This window comes from Ranitomeya variabilis, chromosome 1 (genome assembly GCF_051348905.1).
Source record: "Ranitomeya variabilis isolate aRanVar5 chromosome 1, aRanVar5.hap1, whole genome shotgun sequence".
Classification (NCBI taxonomy): domain Eukaryota; kingdom Metazoa; phylum Chordata; class Amphibia; order Anura; family Dendrobatidae; genus Ranitomeya; species Ranitomeya variabilis.
In genome coordinates, this window is record NC_135232.1 from 801,050,568 (window position 1) to 801,077,070 (window position 26,503).

At 42.3% G+C, this 26,503-nt stretch overlaps 1 protein-coding gene across 1 annotated transcript; it reads right to left on the reverse strand.

Moving 5' to 3' along the window:
• DUSP4 (dual specificity phosphatase 4) lies at positions 1 to 25,934 on the reverse strand. The gene is made up of 4 exons (XM_077273990.1): positions 25,345 to 25,934; positions 4,062 to 4,204; positions 1,098 to 1,317; positions 1 to 637 (listed from the first exon to the last, which is right to left on the reverse strand). Exons 1-4 carry the CDS (start codon positions 25,763 to 25,765, stop codon positions 261 to 263), a joined length of 1,161 nt encoding a protein of 386 aa, XP_077130105.1. The 5' UTR covers positions 25,766 to 25,934; the 3' UTR covers positions 1 to 260.
• Between the last annotated feature and the right edge of the window lie 569 nt (positions 25,935 to 26,503).

A 26,503-nucleotide genomic window follows, 5' to 3' on the forward strand; every position in this document is an offset into this window, starting at 1 on the left:
TCAAGGTTTATATATAAATATTTATAAAAGCAAAAAGAGAAGAGAAACCAATAAAATCTACAAATAAAAGCAAAACACTACAAGCTCAAATGGCTTTGGACATGGAAAAATTTAAATTATTATTGCTTATTGGGTTTTACCCTTTGATTATTTCGGAATTGACATTTTTCCTTGATGAAAACTCAGCTTTTTATATAAAAGATCTTTTGGCCTAAAATAGCCAAAACTGGGTAAAGTCAGTTGCTTCACTTCCCGCACTTTTAGCAACTGGGTGAAGTTGTGATGGGACTATGAAGATAAGGAAGGCTGCTGGTAGCTGCTACTGATACTGGAAAGCTGAAGACAAAAGGAGATGTCGGCGACGAGGAATTTTTACTACGTTCTAAAAGAGTAGCCGAAGGACTGGCAGCCTCTGTAGCACACGTAGTGGTCAAGACCTGAGATTCAAACTGTAACAACTGTCCCATGAAACTAAAGTTCGGAGAGATTATGCTCCGGCGCTGCTTCACGAACTCAAAGGCTTCTTCCAATTTTACTCTTTTCTTCATCATTAGGTAGGCCAAACAGATTGTGGCAGAACGAGAAATGCCAGCATGGCAATGCACAAGTACACGTCCATGATTAGTTTTCACTGAATCTGAAAAAATAAATACAAAAACAAACTTTTAATCATTGGCAAAAACAACATGTAAAGCGCTGACCTTTCCTTGCAAATGTTTCTATAGTTCTTTTGCAGACATTCATTAAAATATAAATATCTGTTCAGCAGTATTGCTATATTAAACATTAACCGATGATGGAATTTCTTGTTATTTTTTAAGGGAGTTTCACTAACCAGTTTCCTGTCCCTTACGATACCGTTCTAGCAATTTCCTTTACGAACTTGTAATTTGCACTATTTAGATTTTTGAATTTATACTGTACTTCTTGCCAACAAAGTATTATGTATTTTTTTTTATTAGACAGTACAAAGAATAAGACTATTGGAGATTATTGGGCTCTCTCTATATGCAATTCATGACTTAATAAATTAAAAAAAAAAAAAAAAAAGAAACTTTTTGTGGCAAGAGGAAACCAATTCTTATATATCCACTTACCAATATATTCTATTGCTTCCATGAACCAAGAGCTAATATCCGCTTTATGATTATCTTCTACCGGTATACATTTATACTGAAAGTGACCTTCAAAATGGTTGGGGCAATCAGAAGATACATTCAGTAAGGCGGTGATACCTAAGGCATCCAACATATCTCTTCGGGCAGCATGATATGCACTGCCAAGGTAAAGGAACGGCAAGATCTCTACTGGACCACCCTGTTCAAAACAGAAAAAAAATATGAGAATATTAATATGATATTTCAGCAACTATGTTGCCTCAAAGTCCTTTTTAAGGTTTCCTTAAATTTTTACTGACATGGGGAAAAAACATGAAACCTAGAAGTGACTTATGCAGGCAAGTCATCTTGCATCTTAGGGTACTGTCACACAGTCACACTTTGATCGCTACGACCGTACGATCTGTGACGTTCCAGCGATATCCATACGATATCGCTGTGTCTGACACGCAGCAGCGATCAGGGATCCTGCTGAGAATCGTACGTCGTAGCAGATCGTATGGAACTTTCTTTCGTCGCTGGATCTCCCGCTGACATCGCTGGATCGTTGTGTGTGACAGCGATCCAGCGATGTGTTCGCTTGTAACCAGGGTAAACATCGGGTAACTAAGCGCAGGGCCGCGCTTAGTAACCCGATGTTTACCCTGGTTACCAGCGTAAAAGTAAAAAAAACAAGCAGTACATACTCACATTCCGGTGTCTGTCCTCCGGCGTCTCAGCTTCTCTGCACTGTGAGCGCCGGCCAGCCAGAAAGCGAGCACAGCGGTGACGTCTGACGTCACCGCTCTGCTTTCCGGCCGCTGTGCTTACACAGTGCAGAGAAGCTGAGACGCCGGAGGACAGACACCGGAATGTGAGTATATACTGTTTGTTTTTTTTACGTTTACGCTGGTAACCAGGGTAAACATCGGGTTACTAAGCGCGGCCCTGCGCTTAGTAACCTGATGTTTACCCTGGTTACCCGGGGACTTCGGCATCGCTCCAGCGCCGTGATTGCAACGTGTGACCGCAGTCTACGACGCTGGAGCGATAATCATACGATCGCTGCGACGTCACGGATCGTGCCGTCGTAGCGATCAAAATGGCACTGTGTGACAGTACCCTTACTGAGAAAACAGGAGTAATGCAGGCCATACACAATAGATAGCAATAGGCTGAGCGATCATCTAGCTGAAAGCTCTCTTGACTTCCCTAAACACAGGATTGCTTGGCTCAGCCCCAATAAAAAGGGCAAATTAATTTTAACTGCATGTCCTCAACATCACTTGTTGGGGAACACTCAAGAGGCCCCCACACACATAAGATGGTTGGCCGATCCTGCTGAAATCCGTGTTCTTCCGACTTCTAACATGTATGGGGGGGCTAGAATCAGCTGTGGTATAATCCCCGAAAAAATTCAAGTAAATTATATAAAGGATTAAAATATAACTTTTACTGGATATAGTTAAAATGCTTCACAAAGATAAGATGCAACACTTGAACAGACAAACAAACAAAGCGTTGGTGGCGCTCTAGGTAAAGTGCTTGGTTAACACCTCTAGTAATATGAAACAACAGAACCATAAGAATTCATAACATGGCTCAAGGAATGCAAAATATACAACTTTATTGACAAAATTTAGATATAACAATAAAAACAAGGTACCTCACAGTGCAACTAAATAGTCACTCAAGTCTAAGGCACTATACATATATACTTCTTATTGCACCACGCTACTATGGATGCTCCTTAATCAAGATGAAAATAATACATAATGGCCTGAACCCTTATTAAAATATCAAAGGCTACCACTGATAAATCATATCTAAGTGGGGAAAACCTGCTACGGGTCCTTCTTACAAGTTCAAATCCAATCAGAGTCACCAAAGTGCGGGTATATATGTACAGAGATACGTATAAATATATTTACCAAGTGGCGTGCCAAAAGCCTGAGCGATTGTCCCACCCCGACGCGCGTTTCGCCTGTTCTTCCGGGGGCTACTAAACCTCTGTAGGGTTATTAACCCCAGAGACACTCAAAAGAGACCCTATTATGGGAACTTTAGATTTGGGATAATGCAATGGATACTATATTATACAGTCTAGTGGCAACCAGCCCACAGACTGATTATACTGCGTAGCGTAAATCTGTATCCAATAGCATGGCTGGAAAAATAACATAGAACGGTCTCACCCGGAGCTGTCTCACCCGGAGCTGATGAGAAACTATCGAAACGCGTCGGGAAAGAAGGGGAAGAGGTCCACGGCCATGAGCAGAGCTGAAAGGGTCTGATTGAGACAGCTCCGGGTGAGACCGTTCTATGTTATTTTTCCAGCCATGTTATTGGATACAGATTTACGCTACGCAGCATAATCAGTCTGTGGGCTGGTTGCCACTAGACTGTATAATATAGTATCCATTGCATTATCCCAAATCTAAAGTTCCCATAATAGGGTCTCTTTTGAGTGTGTCTGGGGTTAATAACCCTACAGAGCTTTAGTAGTTTTGGGAGTGCATACTCGTGCTGATAAGTACATTATATTGGCTGGGTTGTTGTTCTTTTTGTGAACCTGAATAGTCCCAGCAATAGTCGTTGTACTTTGGTGGTTAGTAGGCTATTACCTAGGGGTGTTAACCAAGCACTTTATCTAGAGAACCACCAACGCTTTGTTTGTTTGTCTGTTCAAGTGTTACACCTTATCTTTGTGAAGCATTTTAACTATATCCAGTAAAAGTTATATTTTAATGTATGGGGGGGGGCCTTTAGTCTCCACCTGATCTGTTCGATTTTTTCAGTGGTTTAACTATCACTACATCTGAGGATGTAGAGGTGTGCTGTGCATTCCTCATTTGCACCATTTCAAAACTTGCTGCTCACTAGTATTTTAACAAAAAAAGGTAACAATTTTGCATATTGTGTAGAGCATTTGTTCATTGTACATAAATAATTCATCATGGTTACCTGATCATGTAGTGGTGTTGTACATGAACTGAAGCCTGTTCCAGCAGGTTCGATGCTGGTAGAGGCAGGTAGTGAAATACTGTTTATGGATTTGGATTTTGCACAGAATTCTGGATACTCAGAATGAAATCTCTCATATCCTCCTGCAACACAAAAACAAAACAAAACACTGTTTAAAAAGATATTGCAACTCAGGAGAAACCAAATTGGATAGCTTTACTACATAGAAATGGCAGATACTAAAATAACATCCTATAAAAAGATTATCTAATGACAAATGGAGCTGAGGGCTGCAATTATTTTGCAATGGATGAAGCAAAAACGATCTGAGAAAGGTTGAACTGCTTGACCTTATGTCTCTTTTTCCATGTAAGTAAATATGAAACCTTATTTAATGACAATAAGGTTATAGCACCAGGATACCATATTATTAACCCAAAATGTCAAGTGTTTTTTTTTTTTTGTTTTTTTTTTTTTTTGTTTTAGAACAGGTATAACAGTATAGAGAAAAAAAATATGGATAATTCACAAACTGGATATATAGAAAAAATCAGCAGAATTGGTGGGAGCTATAAAAAACAATTGTGTTGACTGTATATTCACTAATGGACTGAGCTACACAAAGAGCTGGCTATGCTTTGATGAGGCATATCACAAGAAATCAAGAGGTCCACCTGAGACAATAGGTAATTGCACAAATTAAACAGAGTGCATACCACAGATAATGCTGTGGTTTTGCATGACCATTAATAAGACATCTTAACTGTCAACAAAAGATAAGCCAGGACTGCTACACTGTCAATCTGTGACTATATCCAAGGATTTTAATATACAGTGCTTTGAAAATAATGTCTTTTTTTTTTATAAAGCAATCTGATTGGAGACTAGACATGATGGGATCAGGTACAAGGAAAGATGGCCATGGTGACACTAACTACTTTTTCATTATCGAGATGTTAATTTGCCTCACTGGCGAGAATTTAAAGGACTTGTCCACCTTTGGGGAGACAATATTTCTCAGAAATTTTTTTGCACAAAAAACAAGCATTTTTTGTAATCGGGTCACTTAAATTTTGCACCATTTGGGTTTTAGAGGCTTTGTTTCCCTATACATTCAACTTTGATGTGGTCTATGGTCATAAATAAGCTTAGAGGAGCTCAGAAAAAGGACAAAAACAAACTCTGGGACAGACCCTCACAGCATGAGCTCACTGCTGGACTCAGAACTCCTTTTGCAGCCAACAATAAACTGTGGAACACAGACTATAGTAAGCAAATGATGCAGCATTTTTCATGAAACCAAAGTGCAAAAATTATTTTAACCTAAATATTATATGCACATAACTAAGTATATGTAGATACACAATATACAGAATCTCTCAAAACATGTAACCAAAAGGTGGAAAGAAAGAACAAAAATATCTAAAATATAGAGCCAGAATCTAATAAAATAAACAAAAATCACATTGTATGATTTTTTAAATAATTAAATCATATTTTATTGCATGAAATAAGTATTTGATCACCTACCAACCAGGAAGAATTCGGACTCTCTCAGACCTGTTAGTTTTTCTTTAAGAAGCCATCCTACTCTGCACTCATTAACTGTTAATTGCACCTGTTTGAATGCGCTACCAATATAAAAAGACACCTGTCCACACAAACTCCAACCTCTCTACCATAGCCAAGACCAAAGAGTTGTCTAAAGACACCAGGTAAAAAATTGTAGACCTATACAAGCCTTGGATGAACTACAGGCCAATAGACAAGTAGTTTGATGAAAAGGTAACAACTGTTGACTCAATTATTCGAAAATGGAAGAAACACAAGATAACTGTCCATCCTCCTTGGTCTGGGGCTCCATGTAAGATCTCCCCTCATGTGGCAAGGATGGTTCTCAGAAGGATCAGAAATCAGCCCAAAAGTACACAGGAGGACTTGGTCAATGACCTGAAGAGAGCTGGGACCAGAGTCTCAAAGATTACTGTTAGTAACACACTATGCCATCATGGATTAAAATCCAGCAGGGCATGTAAGGTCCCCCTACTCATGCCAGCACATGTTCAGGCCCATTTGAAGTTTGCCAATGACCATCTAAATGATCCAGAGGAGGCATGGGAGAAGGTCATTTGGTCAGATGAGACCAAAGTAGAACTTTTTGGTATCCACTCCACTCGCCGTGTTTGGAGGAAGAAGGACGAGTACAACCCCAAGAACATTATCCCAAACATGAAGCATGGTGGGGTAACCTACTTTGGGGATGCTTTTCTGCAAAAGGGGACAGGATGACTGCACCGTAGTGAAAGGACAATGGATGGGGTTCATGTATGGCAAGATTTTGTCCAACAACCTCCTTCCCTCAGTAAGAACATTGAAGATGGGTCGTGGCTGGGTCTTCCAGTAGCACAATGACCGTAACACACAGCCAGGGCAACTAAGGAATGGCTCTGTAGGAACCATTTCAAGGTCCTTAAGTGGCCTAGCCAGTCTCCTGACCCGAACCCAATAAAAAAAAAAAAATCTTTGGAGGGAGATGAAACTCAATGTTGCCCAGCCACTGTCCCGAAACCGGAAAGATCTGTATGGAGCAGAGGTGTCAAACTGCATTCCTCGAGGGCCGCCAACAGGTCATGTTTTCAGGATTTCCTTAGCATTCCACAAGGTGCTGGAATCATTCTGTGCAGGTGATTAAATTATCACCTGTGCAATACAAGGAAATCCTGAAAACATGACCTGTTGGCGGCCCTCGAGGAATGCAGTTTGACACCTCTGGTATGGAGGACTGGGCCAAAATCCCTGCTGCAGTGTGTACAAACTTGGTCAAGAACTACAAGAAATGTCTGAACTCTAAATGCAAACAAGGGTTTCTTTACCAAATATGTTCTGTTCATTGTATCAAATACTTATTTCATGCAATAAAATGCAAATTTATTATGTAAAAATCATACAATGTGATTTTATGGATTTTTTTTTAAAGATTCTGTCGCTCACAGTTGAAGTGTATTTAGGATGACATGTGTACTTTATAAATAACTATATCAAGAATAATGTAATAGAGTACTTTTCCATCGCCACAAAGCATCAAGCATGTAAATGTATGCTTCATCCAAAACGGGTTGCTTGGTTTCTAATAAATGCTAAATTTGCGCTGAAGATAAAGCATGGAAAGCTGTGTGCACATTTATGAATGAACCGTAGGGAAAATCTGAGTGGGAGGCAAGATTAACACCTCAGCTACAACTGGAAACACAAGCTCAGGAAGGAAGCGAAGCAGCTGCCTTGTTTTAATTTCCCAAGGGTGGCTCAGAATTTTCTGAATGGACCTAGGTTGCAACTGCATCCAAGGAAAGACTTCCCACGTCCATTAATTATCGTCAATATGCCTGCAGCGAGAATCTTTGCTGACAGTCTTATCCAACACTGAAATTATTCATATTAATGGCAAAGCTGCGCAGAACACTATCAACGAATATACCAGTTGCATAGATCAGTTTCTATGGCAGCAGGCAGTATATATCAGCAAGGGGGATGAACCAAGAGAGCATGAAAGGAAGAGATTAGGTCATCTCAGCTGGTTAGTCACTGAATATCGCAAGCAGCTTGTTTTATGCAGATGTACGACAAATGCATTATAACAACACTCCAATAGTAATGGAAATGTGAATAATGCCGCTGCACTATCCCCTGTAATTCTAAGCCTCGCAGGAGTCCTGGTAATCAGCCCTCCACCAACCAGAAGGTGATGGCATCTTCAAAAAAAAAATAAGCCATTACTTTATATGATGATAAATACACAATTCGATCTGATAGCAAGATGTCCCTATGAGATTAAGAATCATATATTCAAGCAGCATTTTCACATTTTTTTCTAGTGTCAAAATTGCTAATTTTTGTGCTGCAAAATGTTCCATGAGGAAAAAGCTGACAAAATAAACCCCATTGTTTCCAACAAAACAGCATTGATGTTCATATGGGCACATTCCCAAACCTGCTCAATAGTTACTTGAAGATGTGGACTGCAGGCACCTGGAAAACGTAGCAATGTAACACCTTCATGACCAGAGGTATTTTCATTTTTCACTCCCCTTCTTCCCAGAGCCATAACTTTTTTGTTTTTTGGTCAAAATAGTCATGTGAGGACTTGTCTTTTGCGGGACAAGTTGTACTTTTTAACGTCACCATTGGTTTTAACATATCTTGTACTGGAAAATGGGAAAAAAAAATTCCATGTGCAGTGAAATTGAGAAAAAAGTGTGATTCCAGTTTTGTTTTTACCATGTTAATTAAATGCTAAAAGTGACCTGCCTTTATGATTCTCCAGGTCATTACGCGTTCATAGACACCAAACATGTCTAGGTTCTTTTTTATTTTAAGTCGCGAAAAAAAAAATCCAAATGGCTACATTTTCTGAGACCTATAGCATTTCAATTTTTCGTGATACGGTGCTCGCTGAGGGCATAATATATATATATATATATATATATATATATATATATATATATATATATATATATACACACACACACATACATACACACACACACACACACATACATATATATATACACATACACAGTACAGACCAAATGTTTGGACACACCTCATTTAAAAATTTTCCTGTATTTTCATGACTATGGAAATTGTACATTCACACTGAAGGCATCAAAACTATGAATTAACACATGTGGAATTATATACTTAACAAAAAAGTGTGAAACAACTGAAAATATGTCTTATATTCTAGGTTCTTCAAAGTAGCCACCTTTTGATTTCATGACTGATTTGCACACTCTTGGCATTCTCTTGATGAGCTTCAAGAGGTAGTCACCGGAAATGGTTTTCACTTCACAGGTGTGCCCTGTCAGGTTTAATTATTTCATAGTCATGAAAATACAGAAAAATCCTTAAATGAGGTGTGTCCAAGCTTCTGAATATAACCGGCCACTTTATTAGGTACACCATGCTAGTAACGGGTTGGACCCCCTTTTGCCTTCAGAACTGCCTCAATTCTTCGTGGCATAGATTCAACAAGGTGCTGGAAGCATTCCTCAGAGATTTTGGTCCATATTGACATGATGGCATCACACAGTTGCCGCAGATTTGTCGGCTGCACATCCCAAAGATGCTCCATACAAGGCAGGATGGATCCATGCTTTCATGTTGTTTACGCCAAATTCTGACCCTACCATCCGAATGTCGCAGCAGAAATCGAGACTCATCAGACCAAGCAATGTTTTTCCAATCTTCTACTGTCCAATTTCGATGAGCTTGTACAAATTGTAGCCTCAGTTTCCTGTTCTTAGCTGAAAGGAGTGGTACCCGGTGTGGTCTTCTGCTGCTGTAGCCCATCTGCCTCAAAGTTCGACGCACTGTGCGTTCAGAGATGCTCTTAGGCCTACCTTGGTTGTAACGGGTGGCGATTTGAGTCACTGTTGCCTTTCTATCAGCTCGAACCAGTCTGCCCATTCTCCTCTGACCTCTGGCATCAACAAGGCATTTCCGCCCACAGAACTGCCGCTCACTGGATTTTTTTTCTTTTTCGGACCATTCTCTGTAAACCCTAGAGATGGTTGTGCGTGAAAATCCCAGTAGATCAGCAGTTTCTGAAATACTCAGACCAGCCCTTCTGGCACCAACAACCATGCCACGTTCAAAGGCACTCAAATCACCTTTCTTCCCCATACTGATGCTCGGTTTGAACTGCAGGAGATTGTCTTGACCATGTCTACATGCCTAAATGCACTGAGTTGCCGCCATGTGATTGGCTGATTAGAAATTAAGTGTTAACAAGAAGTTGGACAGGTGTACCTAATAAAGTGGCCGGTGAGTGTGTATGTGTGTATGTGTGTATATATATATATATATATATATATATATATATATATATATATATATATATATATATATATATATATATATATATATATATATACACATATATATACATACATACATACACACACATACATACATACACACATACACACTTTTGAAGCATGCAAATAGTCTTTATGGGAGACTAGAAACCGCAGCAGTCTGGTCGGCCCTGCCAACCCCTCGGTGAACCGCCATTACATGACGGGGTCACCAATGGGTAGGATTTCCGTAGTGCAAGTTAAATGCGGCTGTCACAAGATTGACAGCAGAATTTAGCAGGATAACAGCTGTGGGAGGATCGAGATTCCACCCGTGGCTGTTAGAGGCACATGTCAGCTGTTCAAAACAGTTGACATGTGCAGGCAAAGATGTGGGCTCAGTGCCAGAGCCCACATCAAAGGGAGAGATTCCGACGTGGGCGTACTATTACGCCCAACGTCGAAAAGGGGTTAAATGAAATATCTACAGCAGAAACCTAATGTTTTTCTCAAGTCTGTATGCAAACTAACTCGAAAAATAGTCAGTCTATATTTCCTAGACTGTCAAAACAGACATGGGATGGTCACCCAAAATAGTTAATAAATATGTCCCACATGTCAACTTTATATCAGCACAATTTTGGAAACAATTTTTTTTTTTGTACGTTAGGACGTTATAAGGGTTAAAAGTTGACCAGCGAACCAGCAATTTCTCATTTTTCCAACAAAATATACAAAACCATTTTCTTTTTTTAGGGACCACCTCACATTTGAGGTGACTTTTGGGGTGTCAATATGACATCTGCTCACTGTGATAGGGTCCATCACAGTGATCAAAATTAATCAATAGGAAAAATCTATTGTTGCCGGGTACTGTCCGACAAATCTCGGCAGGCGCACTGTGCATGCGCCCGCCATTTTTTCCAGAAAGATGATGTGGAGGGCCGGGGGATGGAGCAGGAGGGTCCAGGGATAGCGGAGGTACCGAGGGACCCCATTTCTCTCTCTCTTAATGGAAAATCAGACTTTTGTGATCGCTGTTATTTGGTGAATAACGGCGATCATGTGACTCTGGGGACTCAGCTACCCCCGGTAGCCGAGACCCCGGAGATGTTCTGCTGCAGGGGGCGCTATACACTTATTTCTTGGTGCCGTTAAAAAGCGGCGCTGAGGAATAAGTACCCTTAATTGCCGCTGTTAAAAGGTGTATTGGCAGTCAATAAGGGGTTAAAGGGAATTTGATTAAAAAAAATAGGTATTTCCAGCTCCTTTTGTCCCATAAAATCTGTAGTTTAATGATATAAAATTCTTTAAAAATGACAGCATAATAGCATACAGCATATATGTCACTTGCCCCCAGAGGGGCTAGTTTGTATGGGCAGACGCATTTCGAACCTTGCGGTTCTTAGTCATTTCAGTGATTTATTTAATTACTGGGCTGCTTAGGGTAGTTTTGAATAAAATCCCTGTTTGATCAGCAGGAGATTCTCATCAGAGGACTAGTAAACCTGCTGTCATGTAGTCAAACCTGTACATGAGCTCTATATAACCCCTCCCCCACCGCCGATTGGGAGCCTTTGTATACACTGGACATGGACTGCCAATCAACGGTGTGGGTGGAGTATACAGAGCTTGGAATTCAGAGAACTGCTAGATCTGCAGCAGATAAAACAATAATTTTATCAAAATGCCAGCAAGCTGCTCAATAAGTGACAACGCTGTTATCAGGGTCTCTGCCCTACACATGTGCTGCTCTCAGATTAAACAACAAAAACCTGGTGACAGACTCCCTTTTAGGGCTCATACTTGCGCGAGACTCAGATGAGTATCGCACGGTAATACCCGGCACTGCACCTAGCACAGAGGAGCGGAGCGTGCGGCTGCATGTTTTCCTATGCAGCCGCACACTCCGATCTGAGTGCTGGCAGCAACGCCGGGTATTGCCGTGCGATACTCATCCGAGTCTCGCGCAAGTGAGTATGAGCCCTTAGGCCATGTTCACACTTTGCGGCGTCCCTCTGCGGGTTCTCCCGCAGCGGATTTGATAAATCTGCAGGGCAAAACCGCTGCGGTTATCCCTGCAGATTTATCGCGGTTTGTTCCGCGGTTTCCGCTGCGGGTTTCCACCTATACTATTGATGCTGCATATGCAGCAATATGCAGCATCAATAGTAATGTTAAAAATAATACAAATTGGTTATACTCACCCTCCGATGTCCGGATCTCCTCGGCGCTGCACCCGGCGGTCCGGTTCCAAAGATGATGTGCGAGAAGGACCCTTCGTGACGTCACGGTCATGTGACCGCGACGTCACCGCAGGTCCTGTTCGCACAGCAACTCTGACTGGCCGGCCGCGTGCAGCGCTGAGAGGTGAGTATAACATGATTTTTTATTTGTATTCTTTTTTTTTTACCCCAAATATGGTTCCCAGGGCCTGGAGGAGAGTCTCCTCTCCTCCACCCCGGGTACCACCCGCACATTAGCCGCTTACTTCCCGCAACGTGGGCACAGCCCCATGCGGGAAGTAAAGCGGTTCAATGCATTCCTATGGGTGCAGAATCGCAGCGATTCTGCACAAAGAAGTGACATGCTGCGGGTTTTAAACCGCTGCATTTCTGCGCGGTTTTTCCCGCAGCATGTGCACAGCGGTTTGCGGTTTCCATAGGGTTTACATGTAAATGGAAACGCTATGGAAACGGCTGCGGACCCGCAGCAACAAAATCGCGGCGGTTCCGCGGTAAAAAACGCAAAGTGTGAACATGGCCTTAATGTTGAATTCTAGCAAGGCAATATATGCAATACACTGATGTGAATGACATAATATAAATAATGGAGTGTAATTTCAGAAGTGACTTGATAAAGAAACACAGTGAACGTAAAAAAAAAAAAGAGTCATGATTTCAAACAAAACATTTTTATAGTTTCCTGGCATCTACATGTTTCATCTTGGCAGAGTCAGAGACTGCATATCTTTTTGCTTAACCCCTTCACGCCGCAGCCCATTTTTCATTTTTGCGCCACATGAGGGCTTGTTTTTTGCAGGATGAGTTGTAGTTTTGAACGACACCATTGGTTTTACCATATCGTGTATTGGAAAACGGGACCAAAAAAATTTCCAAGTGAGGTGAAATTTAAAAAAAAATTCTCAAGGTCATTACGAGTTCATAGACACCAAACTGGGTTCTAGGTTATTTTTTATTTAAGTGGTGAAAAAAAATCTAAAGTAAAAAAAAAAAAAGTCTCCATTTTTTGAGATCTGGGGTCGGGTGTGGGTTTATTTTTTGCGTGCCGACCTAACATTTTTAATGATACACCATTTTGGTGTAGATATACGGTAATCTTTTAATCGCCCGCTACTGCATTTTAATGCAATGTTGCAGCAACCAAGAAAACGTAATTCTGATGTGTTTACTTTTTTTTCCCCCCGATCAGATTAATTATTTTTATATCTTGATCGATCGGGCGATTCTGAACGCGGCGATACCAAACGTGTATTTATTTTTTGTTTTATTTTGAATGGGGCGAAAGGGGAGGGGTTTGATTTAAAAAAAAAAAAAAAAAAAAAGTTAAAATTATTATTTTTTTTTTACTTTTCACTTGCTTCAATAGTCTCCATGGGACACTAGAAGCTGCGATCTTCTGATCGTCTCTGCTACACACAGGTGATGATCAGAACGCCAGTGTGTAGCAGAAATGCTCACTTACTATGAGCGCCGACCGTTGGGTGTCGCTTATAGCAATAACAACCACTGCTCCAGACCCCGGGTTGTCATGCCAAACCATCGGCGACCCGAGGTCATGTGACAAGCGCAGATGGGCGGGATTAGTGACGCGCTTCCAGAGTGATCACATTAAATGCCGCTGTCAGAGATTGACAGCGGCATTTACCAGGTTAACAGCAGTGGGTGGATGGCGATTCCACCCGCAGCTATTAGGAGCACATGTCAGCTGTTCAAAACTGAGAAAGATGTAGGCTCAGCGCCAGAGCCCACATCAAAGGGAGACACTACATGCGCCATACATGTATGGCACATGTCGTGAAGGGGTTAAAGAAAACCTGTCCAGTCCCCAAATGCTGTTAAGCCACCAACTTTAGGCTGTACAGCCCTATTCTGGAATCAAAATAACAAGTGTCTTGTTCTATATAATTGCACCCATTTGAGCAAAAATCAACTTACAAACATCCACAGACAATATGAAAATTAACATGGGTTAGTCCAATGGGGCATTTACTCCCTGGTACTAATCCTCCCCCCATAGCTTCGATCATGCCCATGTAGGCATCACTGATGTTCTGTACACCATCTGGATCATCTTGTTGGCTCATGAACCGATGCATGCATGTAACATTTTAGATGCTGGGGCTTTCGCAGTGAAGGCGATGTATTGCCCCTCTCACGCCATTTAATTGCCATGAAGGTACTCAGTGCTAAGCCCAAAGTATGTGTGGGCACTAATGTAACCCAGTTTAAGTAAATCCCTCTCGTTTCCCACGAATAATTGTATGTTTATACATAGAAAGGCAAGAGATATTTATCATGTTACATTTATATGCATATAACTATCAGTATTGGTAATAATGGTGGTAAATTTATTACAACTGGGCTACATTAGCACCCATTCTCTGGGCTCAGCACAGAGCTCAACCATCCACTCTGGGGTATCCAAGATGCCACACGCATACACGAGTTCAGGGATGAGTGATTGAAACTACTGGGGAAAGATTAATACTAAGGAGTGCCCCGGTCCAGGTTAATTTGTATAGTCTCTGTGGCAATGTACAAGTTGATTTTACATAAATAGGCACATTTAGATAGCACAAGAAATACATTTTAATGCAGGAGTAAGGTTGTAAATACCAAATAGTGGCGGTTTAAACAGATTCCATTTAATATTTCAGTTGGACTGTCAGGTCCCAAAACACTATCAGAAGTTTTCAGTCGATAGACATGATTAGGCCTTAATATTAGCCAGATTATCACCCAAGTTACTCAGAGGTTAACGGGAAGAAAACAAGGACTTCTCTAGCATCATTTTATATCAGTGGAGCTGGAGAAAGACTTTCAAATTGGTACTTTGCGGTAAAATCCCATTTTGTATTTGCAGGCAATATTAACCTTATTAAGTTTCAACATAGATTTCAAGAAAACATTCACTTCCATCCTGAATGAGTCACCTGAAAACGTATATACTCATAATGCAATAATCTATTTAACTGGATCTGACAATGCAAACAAATACTACTGTGGACTATCTTCCTGCCATGTACACATTCTAAACAATGACTAATGCTACTGCCACCTACTTACACATTGTGCAGGCAAAAAGAGAAAACCCAAGTGTTTGGCAGATTAGGGCTGATGTTTTCTAAATACCTTTCATGTTACTTTGCCCTAAAGGTACCTTCACACGAAACGACTTTACAACGAGAACGACAACGATCCGTGACTTTGCAGCGACCTGGCTAGCGATATCGTTGTGTTTGACACGCAGCAGCGATCTGGATCCTGCTGCGATATCGCTGGTCGTTGAATAAAGTTCAGAATTTTATTTGGTCGTCAGACCGGCATGTATCGTCGTGTTTGACACCAAAAGCAACGATACCAGCGATGTTTTACGCTGGTAACCAGGGTAAATATCGGGTTACTAAGCGCAGGGCCACGCTTAGTAACCCGATGTTTACCCTGGTTACCAGCTTAAAAGTAAAAAAAACAAACAGTACATACTCACCTGCGCGTCCCCTGCCGTCCGCTTCCTGCTCTGACTGAGCGCCGGCCCTAAAGTGAAAGTAAAAGCACAGCGGTGACGTCACCACTCTGCTGTTAGGGCCGGCGCTCACACAGTACAGGAAGCGGACGCCGGGGGACGCACAGGTAAGTATGTAGTGTTTGTTATTTTTACTTTTACGCTGGTAACCAGGGTAAACATCGGGTTACTAAGCGCGGCCCTGCGCTTAGCAACCCGATGTTTACCCTGGTTACCCGGGGACCTCGGCATCGTTGGTCACTGGAGAGCGGTCTGTGTGACAGCTCTCCAGCGACCAAACAGCAACGCTGCAGCAATCGGCATCATTGTCGCTATCGCTGCAGCATCGCTTCGTGTGAAGGTACCTTAACAGACCAACCTGAGAAACCATATAATGAAACACAAGGAAACACTAATCCTATCTCAGTAAATGCAGAAATGGTGTGGATTTGCCACAGATTTTACCCTTTGTATTGTGAAGGTTGGGGTCTAAGGGGTTAGGTTTCTCCTTGTGGAGAATGACAAGCCAAGCCAGGCATGTCAGTGTGAAGAGACTTCTAAGGGTACCGTCTCACAAAACGATTTACCAACGATCACGACCAGCGATACGACCTGGCCGTGATCGTTGGTAAGTCGTTGTGTGGTCGCTGGGGAGCTGTCACACAGACAGCTCTCCAGCGACCAACGATGCCGAGGTCCCCGGGTAACCAGGGTAAACATCGGGTTACTAAGCGCAGGGTCGCAGGGAGTCAGTCAGTGCGGGAAGCAGACGGCAAGAGACCTGACGGACACCGGAATGTGAGTATGTACTGTTTTTTTTTTACATTTACGACGGTAACCAGGGTAAACATCGGGTTACTAAGCGCGGCCCTGCGCTTAGTAACCCGATGTTTACCCTGGTTACAAGCGAACGCATCGTTGGATCGGTGTCACACACACCGATCCAACGATGACAGCGGGAGATCCAGCGACGAAAGAAAGTTCCAAACGATCTGCTACGACGTACGATTCTCAGCAGGGTCCCTGATCGCTGCTGCGTGTCAGACACTGCGATATCGTATGGATATCGCTGGAACGTCACGGATCGTACCGTCGTAGCGACAAAAGTGCCACTGTGTGACAGTACCCTAAGCCATGCATGCTCCTATGGGAAATTAAATATTCCAAATTGTCTCTTCAGAGAGGAAGATTTCTACAACTCTAGTGCCACCTATTGGAAGCAACGATCCTAAAAGTCAGTATCGACTTCTTAACGAGCCTTGCAATATGACTTAGAGATTCTGGTTTGGCTGTTATCCTAAGTCATACTGGAAGGCTATAGCAAGTTGCACATTGTAAAGGTTGAAATCCATGACAATAACAGAAATAGACATGCTGCATGTTTCAAATTTGCAGTGACAGTCAATTTATGCTGCAAGACCTCCACTACTTTGAGCAGAAGGCAAGAAACAGCAAAGTCTTCAATTTAACATAACGTAATATCAAGGGAGTAACTGGTTTTCTTTTTTTTTTACATACACATTAGGAACATCTGTTGTGGACACACTATCATTTAATAGATAAAACTAGCAATTACCAATACTATTGCTGTGTTGTGCCTAATTTAGGGACTTAAAACTCCCATACACATTAGATAGGAGTTGGCCAAATTTTACAATTTCAGCAAATCATCTGTGTGTATGGGTGCCTCCTGACCATCCAATAGATGTCAGGAGACATATGGTTTAGGCAGTGGAATTCAATCATCCAATCCTTTTGTTTGACAAAGAATTGAGCAGCTTCCAATAGAGTCTGACAGCGGCCCTCAGTGTTAAGGCCCCGTCACACTTAGCGACGCTGCAGCGATACAGACAACGATGCCGATCGCTGCAGCGTCGCTGTTTAGTCGCTGTGTGGTCGCTGTCACACAGACAGCTCTCCAGCGACCAACGATGCCGAGGTCCCCGGGTAACCAGGGTAAACATCGGGTTGCTAAGCGCAGGGCCGCGCTTAGTAACCCAATGTTTACCCTGGTTACCAGCGTAAAATGTAAAAAAACAAACAGTACATACTCACCTTCGCGTCCCCCGGCGTCCGCTTCCTGCACTGACTGAGCGCCAGCCCTAACAGCAGAGCGGTGACGTCACCGCTGTGCTGTGCTTTCACTTTACGGCCGGCAGTCAGTCAGTGCGGGAAGCAGACGGCGGGGGACCTGACGGACACCGGAATGTGAGTATGTAGTGTTTGTTTTTTTTACATTTACGATGGTAACCAGGGTAAACATCGGGTTACTAAGCGCGGCCCTGCGCTTAGTAACCCGATGTTTACCCTGGTTACCAGTGAAGACATCGCTGAATCCGTGTCACACTCACCGATTCAGCGATGTCAGCGGGACCTCAACAATCAAAAAAAGGTCCAGGCCATTCTGACACGACCAGCGATCTCACAGCAGGGGCCTGGTCGCTGCTACGTGTCAAACATAGCGAGAACGCTACTGAGGTCGCTGTTGCGTCACAAAACTTGTGACTCAGCAGCGATCTCGCTAGCGACCTCGCTTAGTGTGACGGGGGCTTTAGGCCGGGGTTACACTTGCGAGTGGGATACCAGAAACTCGCGCGAGTCTCTTGCATCAATACCCGGCACTGCCGCCAGCACTCGGGACCAGAACGTTCTGCTGCATGTATTTCTATGCAGCCGCACACTCCGGTCCCAGAGACAAAATAATGGGGAAGACATAGCTGACTAATTTTTTAACTCTTACACCATCTATTTAACATCACAATTTGCACCATTTTGTGCAGCGTTTTATTTAACATGCCCATTTCCTTGCAACTAACACCATTTTCCACTAGACCACACACCTAAATCAAAAAGGTGTCTAAAATTCATAATCAATGTGGTGAAACGCAGACAGAATTCTGGTGCATCTATAAGTTAGTGAATCGCCCACAAATATTTTTTTTTTTTACTTTCATCTTTCAAATAAAGTTGAAACACTTGTATCTGCTAGAATATCAATTATTTTGTTATGCAAACAATACATATTTTTTATATTTTTCTTTTTACACTTTAATCTTTCAGAAATAATATTTATAAATTATTATCAATAATGTTTTTCCGTTAAAGCATGGCATTTACAAATTTATCACCAAATGTCAGGAAGCTAATTATGACTAGGGTATGTTTCCACGGTCAGGAAGCACTGCGGATTGGACGCTGCGTACAGATGTTACATCATAGTGGAGGGGGATATTACAAAATCCCATCTCCACTATGCATTCAAAGACACAGGTGGCAGACCTGCATAACCAGATACACGTCTTTATGGACCGCAGCATATCTAGTTATTTTGCGAAGACGCTCAGTCTCCGCAAGATAAATTACACAGTCTATAGGATGCGGTGATTCCGCATGTGTTCAGTGAGCACATGTGGAATCACCGCACGTACAAAAGCTGGCAGTGCTTTGGACTGAGCGGGTTTCTGCTGCGTCCAAAGCGCTGCCATTCCGGACCGTGGAAACATACCCTATGGGCTCATACTCACATGCGAGAAACTCAGATGAGTCTCGCACGTCAATACCCGGCACTCAGGAGCGAAGCGTGCAGCTGCATGCATTGCTACGCGGCCGTACGCTCCGATCTGAGTGCCGGGTATTGACGTGCGAGAATCATCTGAGTTTCTCACATGTGATAATGAGCCCTTAGCGTGAAATCAGGCAAAAGCAGCTATTGAATTCAACTGCTCTCAGAGTCAAGTGTCACGTATAATAAAGAAAGAGAAAGAAGGTTATGGAGCATCTGACAAACATTAAGTAAAAGCTCACAGACACAAAAAGAGGACTTAAAAATCCTCCAAAAAATTGAAAAAAAAAATCAGAGAAAAAAGCAGAGATGATTACTTGCTGAAGCCTCCAAACAAATGCACTATCAGGGTGCAGCGGACCCGATTTCTGCTTTTCACAGTCAGCAACGGATCCTGCGTCCATAGGCTTCCATTATAGCCAACGACGGGCAGCGCAGGATCCGTCGCTGAGTGATTTTCCGACGTGCAGAAAAAAAATTCCTCTGAACGTTTTCTCCACCCGCCGGACAGGTCTAGATGACAGTTCCAGCAATCACCAACACTAGGTATACACAAGTGATCTTGAGGTCCTTGGATACAGAGCTTGAAATAGCAGAAACTTCTGCTTTTTTTTGGTACAAGGCTGTGAAAGATCAATACAGCTACTGCTATCGCGTGCCATGTCTTTACAGTACTGCATGGCTCACTGATAAAAACTGATCATGCATCAAATATTTGTGTAATCTTCTCAGCCTAACAAATAACTAGTCAGCCCCTAGTTGCACTGTATCACTGGTACAAAAGGACATCACCAAGGTGTCAATTTTTTTCCCCCAAGGTGAAATGTAGCAATACAAAAAAACACACAGATCTGCTGAACTTCTATACAGTCCTTTCAGACCTATTAGACCATCAATGTAGCATATCCAAACCATGGGGGAAAATGTTTCATTTGCTGTCTTTCTGAAATAATTTTTGCCAATATTTGTAACATGTACCTTTTTTTTATTAAGGTATACCTTTTTCACATGTAAAGCGCCATGGAATGAATGGTGCTATGATAAATAATAAACATATGTACTGAAAATTCACAAGAAACTTGATGCATCTCTGAATATGTCTAGAGAGGTTTCCTAAATGTTTGCTCAACTAATTTGCAAAAATTTAGAAACTTTGTGAATAAGGTGCAGTCATAAAGCTGGGATCATGTGCCAATTTTCATCACAACACCGGATACAGTAAAAAACGCTCTTTGCTGCAGCTCATTGCAACATAATGCAAATGAATAGGCTTCCACTGCGACTCTCGCAGGGTACCACAGCAGTGACAAGCAAGTCGCAAAAAGCCAGGACCAGTTGAATTTTTGCAATTTGCTGGTCGCAGTCACGGTAGCCTGCAAGTCACAACGCAAGCCCATATACCTGCATTATACTGCAATGTGGTAGCATGATACATGCATGGTGCTGCTGCATTCTGCATAAATATGTCGAAACCGCAGGAATTCCTGAACATGGGAACGTACACTTAGGGTAACTAGGTTCTTTGCTTCTAATGCGTAATCTACAGTACCTCTTCATTTAATTCACCGACTGAAGAGGTCACACTAACTTAGCAGCGCTTAACTTACCATTAAAGGATCGTGCAAGAAAAGTGGATAGCAGGGATAAGAGTCCATATGTAAAAAAATTAAATAATTCAAACAGGTATGTTCTGAAAATCAGATAATGCCAATGTATTAAAGTAACCTCATTTAGTCGTTGGAAAGCCTTTAACTAGACTCCATACAATAGTGCAAATGAATAGTATCACAAAGTATGGATAATAAACAACAGTCATGTGTATTTCTTTAACAGAACATTTGCTTAGGATTAAAAGGGCCTAACCACTTGCAAATACTAGATCCTGAAGGCTAGTAAACAGGTTGTGGGACAACTGCCAAAAAAATTACCAAACCAAAAACAGCTGACTGCTCAAATGACCAAAAAGAAAATGCAAGATCACACCAACCAGGATATTTTCACAACCTGACAGACCTAAAATGGCTTACATATTAATGCTAGGAGAAAAGGGGGGGTAAACACAATTAGGAGACACTATTGTCCAGAGTGGAGAGTAATTTTCCAAGGGAAGCGGTTGACCAGTTAAAGAAGTCCAAATTGTAATCTTACATAGATGGATTTTGTCGGATATTGCTTGTAAAAACAAGCTCATTTACAATATGCAGCCATTCTAGAGATATTATATCACTTATTTACAGCTCATTGCCAGGAGCCTCAACACCTCTGCTGTAAGCACAGCGCTGACGCTGCCCACGATTAAGAGGCAACAACACGCTCCAGCAATGCTTACCAGCTGTAAAGTATATAAGTGCAATAGAAAACAGCTTGGAAGCACTGGACATGTTCTGCTGCCAGCAGTTTTGGTCGGTCTCCATGGCAACAAGTTATAAACAAAAGAAAAGCGTTAAAAATCAAGTACAGATGAAAATGTTAATCAGCAGTAAATTTTGAAATTGCTTTGGATTTAAAAGCACTGCCCAACAACACGCATTTAGGAAGATGGGAGTAACCATTTGAATGGCATCCTAACATCTACACTCCTATATTCTTGCAACTTTTATGTCCAGTGTATTACATTTATTTACTATACACATGGGTTGAACTAGACGGACTTAAAGTCTTCCTTCAACCTTAATAACTATGTTACATTTTCATGCACTCAATAGACTGTCTACACTTGAACAAAGACTGCTGGCCAAAAAGCATTTTAAGCTTGCGGCAAATGTTCATTTCATGATTACGAAATGCCGGAAATACCTAAATATTAAAGTGAAACTAACAGCTGATTCATTATGCTCAAACCACTGACCGCATGCACGAGAGAACAATTCTATTATACCAGCCATGTAGGCGTTACTCAGAATCACCGCATTTCAGAGGAAATATACTTTTAACAGCCAGCCAAGGATGAGGTGTATTGGATGAATAGTACAAGACGTAGGTCTCTTGCTGCTGCCCTTGACTGACAGGTGTCTGTCTGTCTATAGGGAGAGAGCTGTCAAGTCTAGGAGAGCGAGGCAGGGAGAAGTCCCCCTTCATACATCCATCATTCCGGTACGTGTGGCATTCGTTTCTTTCACTGATAACACAAGTACCCATTAATTATAGGGTCAGTGTTCTACACGGACAGTGCGTCTGTGTAAACCACACAGACATGTCAGTTTTTTTCTGGCAGCACGAGAGCCAATACAAGTCTGTGGGTCCGTGGAAAACACATACAGCAGACAGGTGGCATCTGTGTGCTGTATGTGTATAATTTTGCAAGGGAGAGGTGAAACTTTATAATTTCTTTTGCCATACCGGTAAAACACTGATGCCACAGGTATTGTTTTTTCAGGTACCGGTTTTATATGGACGTTTCAACAGGGCCTTACATGCGTTTTTTTTGTCTCTTGTTCGTAGGTCATGTTTGAAACAAAGCCGCTTTGTTTTTGATACTCCTTGGTATTTGGCTTTAACAAAACTTATTGATCTAGTCATGTGCGGATTTTTTTTTCCTGCGGATTTTCCACATCTAATGCAAGTCTATGGGGAAAATCCGCACATAAAACTCAGTGACATGCTGAGTTTTTCATGAGTAAACGAAAAAAAAAAAAAAAAGCACAGAGGGCATGAACTTTTGTATAAATCCCATCCACTTTGCTGGAACTGTAAGGCCATGCATTTTTGAAGCGGAGAAAATACACAGCTTGAAAAACTCACCAAAATTCTCATCGTGGGAACATAGCCCAAAAAGGCCATTTCCAAGTTTAGCTTTCTTCAGAAATTTTTCAGTGGCAAAAGTGGGTGTCAGTGCTCAAGCACCCAATTCCTAGAATGCGGCGGAGGCTGAGTGTACTGAACACTGACAAAATGTTTACTTCAAATCGGAAAGACAAAAAAATAAATTTCAGTCTTGCCTTGTTTGACATGCATATTATTAAATACTGCAGTCATCTCATTCTAGTTACTGGATCTTGGTCAACATACCCCCCCCAACCTATGTCATTTGAACTAGACAGACTATAATATTAGGTAAAAAGGGGTGTCTTGTGTGAGAAGGTACTTAACTTTATGTACAGGAAGACTGTATGTAAAGAACAAAAAGGTTTTCAAAAGTGAATAAGAATCTAGAATGTTAGCATAAACCGGACTAGTGTATGTTTTTGGTAAAATACCGTAAATAAAAAATTCATTAAGAACACTGACAGGAAAACAAGAAAGGAAGTGGCTTGCCACACACACACACACACACACACACATATATCGCTGCCATTAGCGCATGACTTCTTATCTCTCCTGCTTCTTCTACAGTTAATGTCTGTTCTAGATGATCAGAAGGGGTTAGGTAATTATTTTTCCCATGCTTATAATTTATATCACACTTTACTACGTAGAACGTCCAGACAGATTCAATTTTTTTGTTTCTGCATTTTGTCAATATACACCAGTAGCCATTCTGTACAGAAGAAATTATCTACATGCACAGCACTGTCACAGAGCTTTAATACATTTACAGAACACCAGACCTGGCACAAGGTTTGTCCTTTTCCTTTGTTCTCAACAGTGTATTACTTCATTAAAAAAAAGGATAATCAAGACATCCTGTCCCTACATTCCACTAAATATTGACCCCCTTGTGACACTGAACTGTGGCTCAATTCTAGAAATAAGTAAATTAGAGTGAAAAGCCTTAACAATGTGGCATTGTACGTTATAATAACAGGAGGCTAATTGCTATTGAGGGTTTCCTCGATTGTCAAGAAGGCAACAGCCCTTGTGTCTTTTCATTGGATAATACCAGGCTGAAGGTGTGGGGGTAGTAAAGAGCTGTTAATACTCAGACAAGAGAGGAATTCTAAAATTGGATGGGAAATATTTTAAGTCGGGGGGGAAAAATTAGACATTAACAAAAAGGCCTTGTTAAGGGAGAATTTATTAAAACTATTGAGAGGTCCGGGAAAATAGGTCAATGTCATAAACAATGGTTAAGATATGGAAAAGCAAAATTATGAATGGGAATGACTAGTTACCATCAAGAAGTTATGAATGGAAGAAGATGGCTACAGACAAAGCCTTGCTTTACTAACCAAAACCTATACATTTTGGGCAGCAAAAATGCGATGTGCTTACTGTCAGACTGTTTGCTTTGTATGTAACAGATTATAAATGTAACAGATTATAAACAATAAGTACATGTATAAAAATGGAGCGAGCAATGGTAAAGAATTCATGTAAACAGATCGTTCATCTGACAGCCCTGTGCTCGGCCGCTTAATAGAATACAGCATTGTGGTCCAATGCACATGAAAAGATCAAACAAGGGAATAACATAAGGCATGTTCTCACAGGGTGCAGGAATAGGGGTCAAGGCCGAGACCAAAAAGAGGATAAGCAGAGAGCAGGTGTCTTACTGATAAGACTAGATGGAGAAAATATCACTGGCTAGCAATCTAATCTGGAAGATTTGACAATTCAACATGATTCTTGGTAGTGACACCTCTCTAATGTCGGGCGTTACATCAGACTGCATATACTATATTCTATGCAATCAGCTAATTGGAAAATAATTTCCACATTTTTCATTAGTTGTATAAATACATAGAATATATATTTTATACCCACACCCCTCATTCTATAAATAATAGACGGGTGTAGGTCACGGAGCGAGGTCATGTTACTCATTAGCAAAGTGATAGATCTATTTCATTATAAAAAAATAAAACCTGAACCATTGTTTTCCCAAGAATTGCAATCATTCCTGTAGGTAAATACAGTGATGATATTGCATATAGACACAAGCACAGCTGATATTTTGGCTTTTTCAGTAGTATGGGGTGTGTCTGGAAGGAACAAGGGTTTAGAGTTTCACACGGATTGTGACATTTCGGTCAGCCATCTTTGCAGGTAACGGTGACCCGGGAATGTTTGTACACATTGGGTACCAGGTATCATGGAGGATGAGATCCAAGCTGTACGCCCTCTGATGGGACTATGGTACATATTGGGGCCTAGCACCCCCCAGTACAGGGGCTAATATACAGAAGTGCTGCCCTATGAATGCCCCCCTGCCATGCAGCACCCTATGGGGGAGCCACTGTACCTTTCAGCAGGCAGATGTCAGCGCTGTCAGCGCCCTTCCGCAGAGCCTGCACCACCAGGGACACGGTGCTGTCCTCCCGCAGGGACTCGGCCCGGGGGCTCCTCTCGTCATACACGATGACCGCGGAGTAGAGTCCTGAGCGCAGCCTGCGCAGCACCTCTTCCTCGTCCTTACTGCCCGCGGGCAGCATCTGCTCCAGGCTCACGGAGCCCTTAGCTCTGCGCCTCACGATGGTATTACAGCGCACGTTCACTGAGCCCCGGATGAAGCCTGCGCTGTGCGCCAGGAAGGGTCTGCAGTCCAGGAGCAGGCAGGTGCCGGAGCCGCCGCTGCGGTGACTGCCGGGATACATGGCCTCCCTCTTCAGCAGCCTCTTCAGTACGCTGCAGTCCATCTCCCTCAGCTCCTCCATGACCAGCATAATACTAGCAGGAGCCAGCACAGCGACTACTCGGGCTCCGGAGCGCTCGCACTGACGTGCTGTCTGCACCGCCGACGGATGAGTGACACGGCTCAGCCGCACGTTGTCCTAGTCCCCGCCCACAGCTGGGAGAGACAGAGAAGGGGGAGGGGCGTTAGGCGCTTGACCTGCACTGTCCCCACAGCCTGCCTTATCACTGGGCCACACCGCACGGACCGTGTGCTCAGTGCGGAGCAGTCATTCGGTTGCTATGGGCAACTACTACTGTTCTAATGCAAAAAAGGGGGAGACTACTAAATTAAAGGGGTTTTTAATCTTTAATAAAATCCTGGGCAGTTTGTTATAAAACAAAACAGTACGCTTTACTGCACGCTGATTCTCCGCCGCCGTCTGTCCCTATCTGTAGCGCTGACATCATGTCAACACTGCAGCCAATCAGATCATCCTGCTCAGAGCCGTGGAGCTAAATGATCAGCGCAGCAACTTAGTGCTGGACCCGGGGAGGGTGAATAAAGCAACACTTTTCTTGTTGCTTTTTTTTTAACATACTGCAGCCAGGGACTGAGATTTTCTGGAAATTGACAACCCCTTTAATTAGAGTGTCCAGCATTAGTAAAATGGCCGCTTTCTTCCAGAATCAGTGCCACGCTTGTTCAGGGGGTGAGTGCTAGCCCATGGGGGAATCCCCCGGTGGCCCCTGTGCAGATACGGCCCCCAACCCCACTATATGGGCAGTAC

Coding starts and splice junctions, on each gene's coding strand:
- DUSP4 (XM_077273990.1), bottom strand. CDS start 25,765: ATGCTGGTCATGGAGGAGCTGAGGGAGATGGACTGCAGCGTACTGAAG. Junction 1,318..4,061: donor CAACACCACTACATGATCAG/GTAACCATGATG, acceptor TGTTTTGAACAG/GGTGGTCCAGTAGAGATCTT. Junction 638..1,097: donor GGAAGCAATAGAATATATTG/GTAAGTGGATAT, acceptor TTATTTTTTCAG/ATTCAGTGAAAACTAATCAT.